Below are 13,607 nucleotides of genomic sequence, written 5' to 3' on the forward strand. Positions count from 1 at the left end.
TTGCCTTCATGTAGGTAGAACACATGTAGGGATGAAAAAGAACCTATTTTTGTATGCTGTCATAAAGAAGTACCTATGTCACAGGCATGTTAATATGTGATATCCTTTTATTTCAGAGCCTTGTATACTATACCAAAAGTGTTTGAAGTATCCTTCCTATAAAGCTTGCCTTACTTACATTTTGTTAACTTTCCACTGAGACACAAAATCAATTGATTTAGGTTAGAGTTAGCTCTAGAAATTGTATGTAAAGCCTGGTCCAAATAAAACTACTGAATGTTATCCTTATTTCTTGGAACTCATATGAGCTTGGTTAATAATGATGATCTATTACTACCTGTGCAATGTTGCTATCCAAATGTATAACTTGATTCATTATAGAATGTGAAACCTGATTATAGATCAGGGGTCGGCAAGGTTTACCGGCCATGGGCTGGATCACTCCCACAGAGATTGTCCGTGGGCCGGCCTGGCACAGCGCGACGCTGGAAATCGCAACTGTGCATGTCTGCGGCACCAGAAATCACTTCTGCACATGCCCAGACGCTGAAAATCATGCCTGCACAGAAGTGATTTCCAGCATCTGGACCTGCGCAGACACGATTTCCGGTGTCGCTCGACGAGTCCCCACGCCGTGCTGCGCTGGTTTAGCGCAGCGTGCGGGGGACTCGCTGAGTTGGCGACTTGGCTCAGGGGCAGCTCGGGGGCCGGTAAAACGGTCTTCATGGGCCGCATCCAGCCCATGGGCCGCACGTTGCCGACCCCTGTTATAGATCATCCACTTTGTGTTGAAGGCTTCATCTGTAATTCTGGTTCACTTTTCTCTTGAATACAAACATATATTTTATTCTGTTAGTAAATGTTAGCAGTTCAAACTCTGAAATGTTTTCAGGTTTACAAGAAGAACACCAGCCCTAATGTGCAACAAAATTAAATGTATAGAGTATAAGTAAATCAAAGGAAAACAGTGGTTTGCAGAACACTTAGGCATACATTGGGCACAGTTCACTTAATGAACCATAGTAGTAGAAGCCCTGCACAATGCACTTGTACAATGGGACTTTCCCCCCTCTGCTCCATGTACCCCCATAATTGGGGGAGACCCCCCCCAGAACAGTGTGCAGGGGAAGCTGGGCTCATTCCATTGGCAAGCTGATGTGCTTGCACAGATAGAATGTTTGTAATAGCACAGTGTTAAATTCCACCCATTGTCGCATTCAGAAATGCACTACATTTAGAAATACTGAATCCCTAAAAATCTGCACAAAACCAACTCTGTCAGCATCTTTCAGTAGGCTCTGAATACAAAGTAAATATATCACAATGCCAATGGGCGTGTAATGTGCCTGATTTTCATAGTTGAATATGCTTATTTATTAATCAATTTCTGTATTCACTTTTATAGATTAAAAAAATCAACAGGAATTTCCCCGTAAACCAGCAGGTAAGAGAAGAAAAAATACATTTTGAAACCTTAATATCCAATTGTTCTATCTCTGGCGAAATAAGCCTTCAGTCGTCGTCTGAAGCCCTTCTTCATGTGTTCCCCTCCACTAGAGGTCTGGAGGGTGGCAACATGAGAATGGGCCTTCTCTGCAGTGGCTCCCAGTTTGTGGAATGCTCTCCCCAGGGAGGCTGATCTGGTGCCATCATTATATATCTTTAGGCACCAGGCTGACTCTTTCAATAGTGCATCCCATTTCACAAAATTAACAGCCAGAAGGACTATAGACATTGGTGGCATTTCCAAAGTTGAACACTGCAATAAAGGGAAACTTGACCACATGCATGAACACCTAAAAAAGAACAAAAGTTAATTGGATTGTAAATATGGCTGCATAAATACATAAATGCCTTAGTAAAACACTATACAAAAAGCATCTTGATGCACTCTTACATACAGTCGCTTCAAGATTGCTCTTTTGCAGTCATAGAAAATGTGTATGCTTTGGTAATGTAGGGAAAGGAAAAGACACAAATAAATTGAATAGGAAAAAGCCACAGAAAATTGCACATGGCCTTCAAGTTCCTGGTTTCTTTTAAGAAATTCTCATTGTCAAATCAAAATCCTAATTAGACCATAGTGAACCAGAGGAACAAAAAAGGTACTGTAGAATGCCTCTAATACATTTTAAAAAATGTCATTCATAAAATTAAAGCAGATTGTTGTGATCTAAACAAAATCGAAAATTCTTTCTAGTAGAGACCAACTGAGTTTGTTCCTGGTATGAGCTTTCGTGTGCATGCACGAAAGCTCATACCAGGATGTTGTGATCTAGACATTGCATAGTACTGGATTCAGCATGTAAGGTTGTTTCTTCCATGAGCTGTTTTCATGGGTGAAAATAGATGCCTGGTAGCTTCTCTTTTTGTATGGAAGAGTGGAGGGTCATGGATTTTAATTACTGTCTGAGTGTTGCATATAGTTACATTGCATATAGTTTGGATTTATACCCAAAATAACAGCAAAAAAGAATAATCATCAGAATTGGGTGGTATTGTAAAGGTGTTCATATTTTTAAAAAAATATGTGGATTGAAGGCAGGAAACTACAGGGCATCATGATGTCATGTTGTGATGTCATATGCTACAGAGCAGGATTTAGATGTGTGGCTGTTGTTTTCAAGGAAAGCTGTCATTTAAAATAATGTAAGGATCCAATGAAAGGTCTTTTGGTTCTTCTTCTCTCTCTCTCTCTCTCTCTGAAACCCCTGATAACCCAATTTTGAAAGAATTGTTGTTTCAAGTTGTTGTCGCCATAAAAAGCTATTGTCTCATTTGTTCTGGATTTCTTTCAACTTACCGTAGCTTGTTTATTCACATGTTTTATTTTATTAAGTTATATATGAGTCTTCTTTTAGCCCTTCAGACGCCTCCTCAGTTATTCTTATAAACATCTTGTGATTCATTCTATAGCATGAATTTTCAAGCTTGGTAATAGATCTCCAGACACTGTCCAGAGGCAGAAGGAGCTCACCATCTGATAGCATTACAGCACTAGAGGGAAATGATAGTGGGGGAGGGAAATTTCCATTTCTTTCTATGAAAGGAGGCTCCAAGAGCACTGCAATTAGAAAATGTCAAGGTGACATATAAGGGCTTCTATATTTGGTCTGCCAAGTTAGGACATAGAAACACAGGTGTGCTTCATTTTCTTGGAATTCATCACTGCCAAGCAGCTGTTTATCAGTGACAGAAAATGTCAGTACCTGGGAGAGATGGGAACAGTAATAAGTGGTGGCGAATTCAAAAAGTTAATGTAAACATTTTCTTAAAAATAAACAGATGCACAATTTAATCTCCTCCAGGTTTTCAGTTCTTTTTTGCGTTTACTGTCCCCTTCCTGTTTCTTGTTGTTTTCTGAACCAGATGCAAATAACACTCAAGCTGGTCAGGAATGCTGGATTTTTGCTTTTGCGTAGTGAGCTTTCAGTGTGGTATCCTTTTACTTTCAGAAGATGACACCTGTTAATCTCATAATGCAGATGTTTTTAAGTCCATGGCTCCCTTGACCAACTCTATTCTTTCTGTGGCACCCCTGTGGGGCTCAGGAGCCCAGTTATGTCACCCCTCGCCTGCAGAGCTGTCAGACTCTCACCCTTTTTCAAACACCCTCCCTTGTGGAGTCTTCCCTCCTCTCCTCTCTCCTTGGCAGTCCTCCAGGCAACCACTGCTGCCATCCCTGGTCTCTGAGCTGCCCCCCTCCCTACCCCAAAGAGAGGTGCCTCCTCACACTGCCCCATAGGAGCATGGGAAGCATCCCCAGGCCAGGCCCAGAGGCTCTATTTGCCTGGGGAGCTTATAGCCAGGGCTGCTGCAACAAGCAGCTGTGTAAGCCTTTGGGAGGCAGAGATGCAAGAGGGCATCAGAGGAGGAGCTTCCCTGGAACTGAATGGAATGTGAAGCAGTAGGTAGGTCAGAAGCCATTTACCCACAGGTGCCTCATGGGTGTGTACCCTAAATGCCAAGTTGTGACAAAATGACAGGCAGTTGGAAGCCAAATTATCTACATATGGCCCAAATCAAATGGTAGAGAGTAGCCCTGGCTATGGTAGAGAGTAGGCAAAAGGTGTAATCCAAGGACAATGAAAGGTACTCTTAAATTCCTACACCCCCCTCCAGAGGTGGCTGAGTAATCATACACTGCTTAAAGGGTGGGTGTGTCATTGCAAAAGCACAGGATGAGGAAGATGAGATGAGCCATATAAAGAAGAGAAGCCACCCTCATCATTGACATGATTCCTTCCCCACAATCCTCCTCACCCAAGGAGGAAGGCCAAAAGCCCTCCTCTGAGCAAGATAGGGTAAATTTGCTCCTCCATACCTGGTCACCTGGCATTAGCAATAATTTCACCCACCCCCTATGGGCAGTGGGTGGGGTGTATGTGCTTTCTTGGGCTAGTTCTTTTGAACAATTAGGACAGAGATTTACTAAAGGTCTAGAGCAGGCATAGGCAAACTCCAGCCTTCCAGATGTTTGGACTACAATTCCCATCATCCCTAGCTAACAGGACCAGTGGTCAGGGATGATGGGAACTGTAGTCCCAAACATCTGGAGGGCCAGAGTTTGCCTATGCCTGGTCTAGAGGCAGTCATCTCCTTCAGCTAGCCAGCCTTCTCCACTAGATGAGGAAATTATAACTGTGTTCATGCAATTTGTTTAATGTGTTTCACAAGTGTTGTCTCAGTAATTTTTGCAACAGAACTTTAAGGCAGGTTAGTGTTATTATCTTCATATTGCAGATGTAATGCTGTAGCTGGGGAAAGCGGCTTGCCTGAAGACCACCTAATTCTTGGTGACCCCTCCACTGCATTTTGTAGAGACATATCAATCCTACATCTTTGTAGAGCAGAAATTCTAACATTATTCATAGACTTCAAAGGCTCTGCTTTCACTAAGCATTATATAATAGACTTTGAACAAGAGCAGATGCTACTTTTGACAATGCTCCCCTGCACAGATTTTCCTTCTGACAATTCTTGTACTCATCTTCAAATAAACCAGCATCCATGTATCCCATATATGAAAAATGAATTACAGGTAGGTAGCCGTGTTGGTCTGCCATAGTCGAAACAAACAAAAAAAATTCCTTCCAGTAGCACCTTAGAGACCAACTTAGCTTGTTATTGGTATGAGCTTTCGTGTGCATGGTTTCTGAAGAAGTGTGCATGCACACGAAAGCTCATACCAAGAACAAACTTAGTTGGTCTCTAAGGTGCTACTGGAAGGATTTTTTTTTATTTTGTTATGAAAAATGAGGTTGCTGTTGTCTTAGAAGTCTTGTTTGACTGGTCATCTGTACAGCTATACTTGTAAGTCAATTCAGTGTATCCCACTGATCTTTCCTGGCATGCAGGCTCCCTCTTTTTTTCCTCTCCTGGTAATCATTATAAAAGGACAATGATGGAAAATATTTGTCCCAGCCCTTAGCACATGCCCAAGAGGGCTCCAGATCTGAGCAGGAGATGCCTCAAGTCCTGCTCTGCGCTCATTCCATACTATGGCCTGCATATGTCTGGGCCCCACTCACTGCACAAACAACACCAAAGAACAAGGGTTAAAGGTGAGCAGTACATATTGGGGGGATGTCAAGTTAGGTGTCATTTATTAAAATGCAGGCATTGGGGTTACCGTTCCTAACTAGGCCCTTGTCACTGCAGCAGATCACATTTATTGTCCCCCTTGTGTGTGTTTTGAGGATCCATTTCTAAAGAGGAGTAACGCTATCTGTGACAAGATGATAGGACGGTATTTATCTGACTGATAGACATCTGTGTTGAAGCTGACTACATACAAATGTTTTCACTGTGAAATAATAAGCTCCAAGTAGACATTATTTATATTATAACACTTTTCAGAGTGGTAAAATTAAAAATGAAATAAAAGAGAGTTTGTTCGCCGTTAAATATCGGCATTACCCCTATCTACAGAGTTCCATCTTATTTAACATCACTCACGGTTGCTTCACATCGTTATGCCTTCATTAGAGCTAGGTTTAATGTTTTTCCATCGAACGTGCTGAGTCATAGATTTACTAAGGGCCAAGTTTCTCCTATGTGTGCCTGTGAAAACAAATCAACTGAATCTCTACAGCATGTTATGTTCAACTGCCCTATGTACAGATCAATACGTGCCAGTATATTAAATCCGATAATTCAGTCCATTGCTGATAAGCCAGTTGACCTACGTCTTGCTTGGGTTCTCCAAGATGTGGACCCTTATATAACTCTACAGGTTGCTAGATTCCTAACAGCCGTCATCTCGCACAAGAGACAAAATGGGATGTCAGCCGATTACTGATGATTAGATATGTTTTTCAAAAATAGAATTAGACATTGGTTTTAGTTTTGGGTGCCTAAATTTTAACTTTCATTCTTTTTATATATGTTTTATCGAAGTGATAATATTGGTCCCTGTGAGTTGTGTTATTATATCCGCGGCCTGTATTGGGTTATTGTTTTATTTGATTTTATCTGATTTTTGATTGACTGCTTGTTTTGTATTGTATGATTGTATTGTATGACGGGCGCAAATGCCGAATAAACACACCTAACCTACGTATTTACTGTGATCAGTTACATATTGAAGCAATTGTCTTCATATATACAGGTATAGTCAAATACCTAAAGAAAAAGAAAAATGTATGGCCACGTGTGGGTGTCTCTCTCTGTGTGTGTACACTCACAGACTGCTTTGAGATATTTGAATCTATATAGAGATAATTGCTTTAATTCTCCATAGTTATTTCTCAAAAATAACTCGTGACAGTCTCTTGACAGACACCAATGGATTTTTTTTATGTCTTAGAATATACTTGCCCCATCACCATCTGTTGTCACCAAACAGATTTTTGATCAGGCTCATCACGACGAGGAAGGCACTAGGCTGAAACAACTATTGCTAAGTGTGTATAAAAACGCATAGGGGAGCTGGGTTCTTGCTGTTAAATTAAGCAGAAGTGCACACCAGGGTGTCAATTACTCTGCAATAATTCCCTCATATTGCCCTGTCAGCTGTCTGTGCAACTAAGCATTGATTATTTTCGCAACTAATGTTTGATTATTTTTGCATTGATTTGAGCTGAGAATGCCTTTGTTATTACATGTTAACTTGGTTTTATTTAAAATAAGAGAATTCCCCAAAGAGAGTTGTAAAAGAAAAAGAGGTAAAAGAGATGTAATGTAATTCATTCTCATTACTGCTTTAGATTCTTCTGAGAAGCCTTATTTCTTCAGTCTGGGATTCTTCAGGCTTCTCATGTTTTGAGAATGTATGCCTCTCTTGGTGTCCTTCTGCACTGTGTCCCAAGTTATGTGGCAAGTGTTTGAGAATCTTTTAGGCCCAATGTTTGTTGCAATTCCCTTTCCTGGTTTTTAAAAAACACAGTGCATGATCCTCTGCAGGAACAGTGTAGGGTCCTGGTATCCAGTTGGTTAACTGGGCATTTAGATTGGTATTTGGCAAGTGGGCTTTCCTACAGATGGTCAGCTTGAATGCTTGCTGTGCACATTGACATGCAATGCTTGTTGTATTCATGCAAAGAAAGTTAAGGTAAATTAAGAGAACTGCTGGAAATGCCAGGTAGAAAGAATGGGAAATTAGCCAGCTTCCCGAATCTGAAGGAAACTCAATAGGAATTGGTGGAAATCCATAGAGGAAAGCACGGTTTTGTTGCTGCTGCTGTTTGAAATTTTAGAGTGTAACCTAGCAGTTCCATCAATATCCACTTCCATGTGATAGTGATACATAGCAAAGTCATGCTGTTGTGAGCCATGCACTTGCGTCTAAATCTCATTGAGATATCCTTGAGACATGTGTAGCTTTCATCTGCTACAATGGGTGCATATTAGCAGCTTCACATTTCCTTGACCATGATTATTTTTAGAGTTGGATCTCATATACATCCACTGTAAGGATGAAGGGACAAAATCCACTTGAAAATTAGCCCACCTGAATTGATTGGAAATTATTTTAGTAGGCACAGTTTAGGCATTCGCAGTACAGTTCTTTGCAAGGTCACAGAATTGATAATTCTTGTGTTTTTAGAATGTGAAAAGATTAAGTAAGCCTAATTGAATGTTATTCCCTAGAAAACTGTATAAACTCCATCAGTTAATTGAAACCGATGATGTAGACATTTTAAGTACTGCTATGCAAAAGTTTTAAAGAAGGATGTTAAAATTTAGTTTATGGAAATCATGAAAAAATGTTTAATTATTGTCTGCTCTATTTCTGGTAAGACAATATTTCTTAACATGCCATGGTATCTTTATCCCTAAAGTATTTTATGGAGTGTAGATGTTCTAGTTGCACACTCACCCAAGAAGAAAGCATTTTGACAGTATCCATTTGATATTCACCCTTTAGATTCACCTGCAGCAAAGTAGTTCAAACAAATTCCAAAATGATGTATCATGTATGCATAGGATGTTCACTGCAAATTTTTCTAAGATGACATTCTGTTGATGTGGCACTGATATGTTGTCAGTTCTGCTGTTCATCTCCATAAGCAGAATCTTCCAACAACCTAAGTATAACCATATTTATGCTTGAAGGTGATAATACCTGTAAAAGCATTTTGGGCTTTACTCACTCAACACTCCCCCCCCTGCATCCCCAATTCAAATATTGTTATCTTGTTATGGCAGGTTTGTTGTCATAGGATATTCTTCTTCAATGCAAGAACAAAAAAAATCTAGGATATTTCAGACTCACATCCTTACTGATCATCTTGGACCATTGATAGGACATTATCTATGAAATTGCATGCCATGCTCTTCTGTATTCCTTTAATGTGAAATGTTTTGGCACATAGGCAATAACCGTAGGGGTGGTGATGCCAGGATAAAACTGTCATGGAAGTAGACGTCTTTGAAACCCTTCTTTGAAAAGCATACAATACTTGTCTCCGAGTTTTGCTGCTGCTGTGTTTTTTTTTTTTATCTTAACATCAAGAGCTGAAATTCAGGAAGGCATTTGATTTTTATACTTATTTTATTGCAGTATGGTAAAGCTTTCAGCATCAACTAGTCAATGGAAATAATGTTAACTTTCATATTATAATTTGCAGGGGATCTGGCATTAGTTTACTTTCTCATTATATTAGAGTATTGAAGATCTGTCAGGTAATAATGAATACATTCAACCTAGTGCCCCATACCTCCAAATATATAGCCTAACATAACAGTCATGCTGTTTATTATGGGAGTTCAGGGAAAGAGAAACTATCAAAGCCTTAAATCAATGCAATTTAAAGTCTTTGTTATTGATCAGTTCATGAAATATGGTGTACCTCCGTCTATAGCTTCATCTAGCTTATAGAAGTTGTAATAGTCAAACTACCTGCTCATGCGTGCTTAGTCCAAAGCTCTCATTATGCCTCAGATGTTAGGACTGTATACTTAGGAATGGAACTAAAAAATATAAATTAAATAATGATAAAAGATGAATGAATAAAGTACTGCCAAGTGTTTGACTCTCTCAAAAGCCTTTCTTAAGATAATTTCTGTCCTCGGGTTTAGATAGATAGGCATGTTTTTGAATTTCCATCCTGGCAAATCTTCCTTCCCCCTGCCCCAATCTCCTTTCCTCACATTGCAGAGAAACATAGAAACATTTGCGACTAAAATTTTGGAAATCTCAAAGGCAATGGAAATGGCATTGTGTATACCCATTGTATGATTCCTTGGGGGGGGGGGGAATCTCCTTCCCTGTCTTTGAAATATTGTGTGAAAATCTTAGAAGAACTTGTGTTCCATAGCTAACATTGAGAATTTCAAAATACCATGCATTCTGTTTAAGCATACAGTTCACTCTTTTGTAGTGTGCAATGGGGTATAAACATGCTTATCTTCATACGGACTGTGCCCATTGTTCAGTAGGTTTTTACAGCAATCTCATATAAATCATTTAATCCACCTGAGGATTTGATAGACTCTTTGAAATCTGTTTTGAGCTGTGTTCTTAAGTGTAATTAGCCTCCAAGCTCACAGTTTGGCCTTGAGTTGCAAGTCATGATCTCTCATCCTGACTTATCCCAGAAGGCAGTCGTGAGGATAAAAAGCAGCTCAAATGAAGTGCAGAATACAAATTCCACTGTGTCTTTAGTGCATAAAATATGCAGGTAGTTAAGGATGCTGCATAAGAGACAGAATGCAAAGAGAGAGGGGGGCAAAAAAGAGAATTCTCTTCCTTAATTCTGTAGTGTAGGGAGGTTTTGTCAATTTCAGTTTGGTGGGCAAGCTTGAAGCAAAAGTGGATGGGGATGCAAAATACGGAGAAGAGTGTTTGAGCATGCAGAAAGAGTGTTTCCAAGTAACCACAACCAGTCAAGAGGTATCTGGGATTAGAGGGCCAGTTTTGTTCTTCAGACAGAGCATATCTTTGTGGGGTTGCCAACTTTACTAGTAGGGCTTCTGTATGTTTCAAAAGAGGTGGATAACCTGCATCCCTCCCATTTTTTTCAGGACTCCCAATTCATATCCAATGGTCAGGGAGCATGAGAGTTGTAGTCCAACAGCATCTGGAGGGCCACCCCTTTTTAACAGTTGTCTGTCTCTATACTAGGAAAAGCTATATCTGTTGAGTTTCTGTCTTGCCTCCACTTCCAAAAAGGCAGTCATGGTTGCATCTCTTCTTTTACGATTTAAGCTCTGCTTAATAAATTAAATTAGATATCTCTTGCTTCACAACCCTACAGTTCTACATTGCCTCACTCTTGAGCATATTGATCTGAAAAACTCAATTCAGATATGAAAATGCTGTATTTCATATGGATTTTTTTCTGGATTTTACCAGTAGCAACTTGGAATAATTAGAACTTATGTACTAAAGGTGCATATGGAGGTGAAGTCCGACATATTTCAATGGATCTGTATGTAAGCTGAGACATAGGAGGTTGTTACAGCACAATAGCACAATGAAATTAAGATAATAATTTCAGCTGCAATTTTGTGCAGATTTGTCTGAAAATAAGCCAAAAATAAAATATGCCTTCCTGGATCAGACCAAAGGTCACACAAGACACTTCTGGGAAACCCACAATGAGAATATAAAGGATGTTCCTAGCAACTCCTACTGAAAATAATACTGCCTCTGATATTTGAGGTGGCATATAGCCATGTGATTTAATTTGTCATTGATAGTTTTGCTCCATGGATTTATCTAATTGCCTATTGGTCATCGAGCTTCATGTCCACATGTTTGGAAGCCATTTCCTTCTCTCATAGCCATCAACAGATTTCTGTTTTTGCTGCTCTCCATGGAAAATAAATTTGCAGTGTAAGCACTTTAACTTAATCAGGTCACTAGGACTCTTACTCTGTTTTGAAATTAGTGTTAGATTTTTTTGGGTGAAATTTTAAGGATCTGAAAGTCATACTGCTGTATATACACACATACAGTTTATTTGGTGCTGCTGTAAAGAGGAGCTAGGCCACATAGATAAATGAGAACATATATTTTAAGCTGCAAATGATCTAGCAACAGCTTCCGTTCCAAATCTACAGCTGCCCTCCCATTTATCTTCTACCCTTAAATACTAAATTTTACAGCCTGTGTATGGCAGGCTCATCTATCTTTCACATCAACCTTCTGTAATCATGAAATGCATTTCTGAGAAGCATCCATTGTGCGCTTTTCAGGAAGGAAAATATTATCCCATGTTCAACTGCCAGGGAAGGTGCTTAGAATTCATCAAACTTTTTTCTTCTTCTTTAAGTTGGTGGGAAATCAGTATATGTTGCTTGTGGGTTGGCTGAACAAATTATAGGAGATGGGACATGCCAAACTGGGAGTTCCTCTCTGCTTTAGTGGGCATTTTGTCTGCTATCTTTCCAGTGCTACTGAGCCACAAACTGAAATGTTCTGAGCCACCTGCCTCTTTGTGATCCCTCAAGCTTCCTGCTTCTAATACCTCCCAAGTTGTCCCCTCCTCTGAGGTGTGGCCAGTTTCCCACTAACAGGAAAAAAGATCTAAGTCGTCTTCTGTTCCTTCCCTAGGGGGCTCTTGGGCAGGCAGCTTCCATCACTCTTCCCCATCCTGCCAGTCCCTGACACGAAAGCTCATACCAAGAACAAACTCAGTTGGTCTCTAAGGTGCTACTGGAAAGAATTTTTGATTTTGTTTTGACTAACAGTCGTTGATAACCTTATCCCCATTAATATTTCTACTCTCTTTTGACATGCAGAGTGACAGCGCTTCTAGGACGTACTTCCCTGTCCTTCCTGTATAGTTTTAATCTACGTAATTGATTTTATTTCCTTTTATGCATGTTTATTTTTGCAAAGTGCTTTCAGTTTATTTTATAACAAGTGAGGCCTTTTGTTTTTTACAGCATAAAAAAGCAAAATCTTATGGCCAAAGCTTGATTCAATAAAACCAGTTCAGGAGCTCAGATAGTCTTTCTTATAGCTAGGTTGTTTTAGACAAGTCAATATTCCCGTGGTGGTTATTAGGAGGAATGAAATAAATAAGAAAATGCTTGTAAATTGTAATGCATATACCTACAGCATACACACAGATGTAAAGGAGCAGAGACCCATATGGCATAAAACCCACAAAGTTAATCTGCCACTTTCTTATCTGGGAAATTTATTCCAGTGTTGATGCTTCTTCTGGGCAACAATAAACTTCATTTCTGGAAGTTCTGCTTGCTAAGTTACTTTAAATGAGTCGCATCAGATAATATGTTTCTGGAATCTGCCAACCATGAATTTTTTTTCATTAGTAATCTAGCTTTGATGAAGTAATGAAATGAGATATAATCTGGAGATCTCAAAAACTAAAATACATTCTTTTCGGTTTCAGCTCATAGCTGTCAACTTTGCCTTTTTTGCGGAAAATTCCCTTATTCCAGTGCCATTTCCCAATGCAAAAAAAGGAAGGTTGACAGCTCTGTTCAGCTTTACAATGAAATTCGGCTGATTTTACATAAGTTATGAATCCATTTCACATGTACCATTGCTGTAATAGATTGTTATACTGTATCTGTCAATTACTTTAGTTACCTCTCAACATTGTTTATAGGTTCCATTATCTTTATCTGTGCTGTTTGCACCTACACTATAGCCATCACACACAATCACTTCAAGACTTGAAATTGGAATTATATACCTTGATTATTTTATCCTCTTTCAATTATAGGCATTGATTTCTCTTTTAGAAGATTAATGGCCCTTTCTGTAATGGTATAATTCTGCTAGCAATTTAATCTTATGTCTACATATTATCAAGTTTGATTATTTCTGATGTTTGTGTTCCTATAACCTTCTTTTAGACAAACCTGACTGCTGTGTAGTAAACTATTTGGAGTGTGATAAAATGGGTCAGTTTGTAATTTGTGATTAATTTTCAGCAATTTTATACCTCTGGTGCCCTGAGGCAGATCAACCTTTGCTCAAAATATTTTACATGTTGGAATTGGAATATATATATATATATATATATATATATATATATATATATATATATATATATATGGAAGACCAGAGCATGAAGCGCATTAAAAATCCAAGCATGTGATAGAAACCCAAAAAAGATAGGTGGATTGACTGGAAATACTGGGAAGAAAGACCAGCACACAATGGTAATGGGTCTGGAGATGGA

The 13,607-nt window shown here is 39.2% G+C and overlaps 1 protein-coding gene across 2 annotated transcripts in view; it reads left to right on the plus strand.

Annotated features, from left to right (window-relative positions):
• Window positions 1-13,607, plus strand: part of SNTG1 (syntrophin gamma 1) — a 208,556-nt gene that overhangs the window by 161,222 nt on the left and 33,727 nt on the right. For both annotated transcript variants that reach the window (XM_033155183.1, XM_033155182.1), the window contains exon 13: window positions 1,406-1,444. In XM_033155183.1, coding sequence (XP_033011074.1) covers window positions 1,406-1,444 — 39 coding nt within the window. The remainder of the gene's footprint in view (window positions 1-1,405; window positions 1,445-13,607) is intronic.

Source organism: Lacerta agilis, chromosome 7 (assembly GCF_009819535.1).
Source record: "Lacerta agilis isolate rLacAgi1 chromosome 7, rLacAgi1.pri, whole genome shotgun sequence".
NCBI classification, from domain to species: Eukaryota; Metazoa; Chordata; class Lepidosauria; order Squamata; family Lacertidae; genus Lacerta; species Lacerta agilis.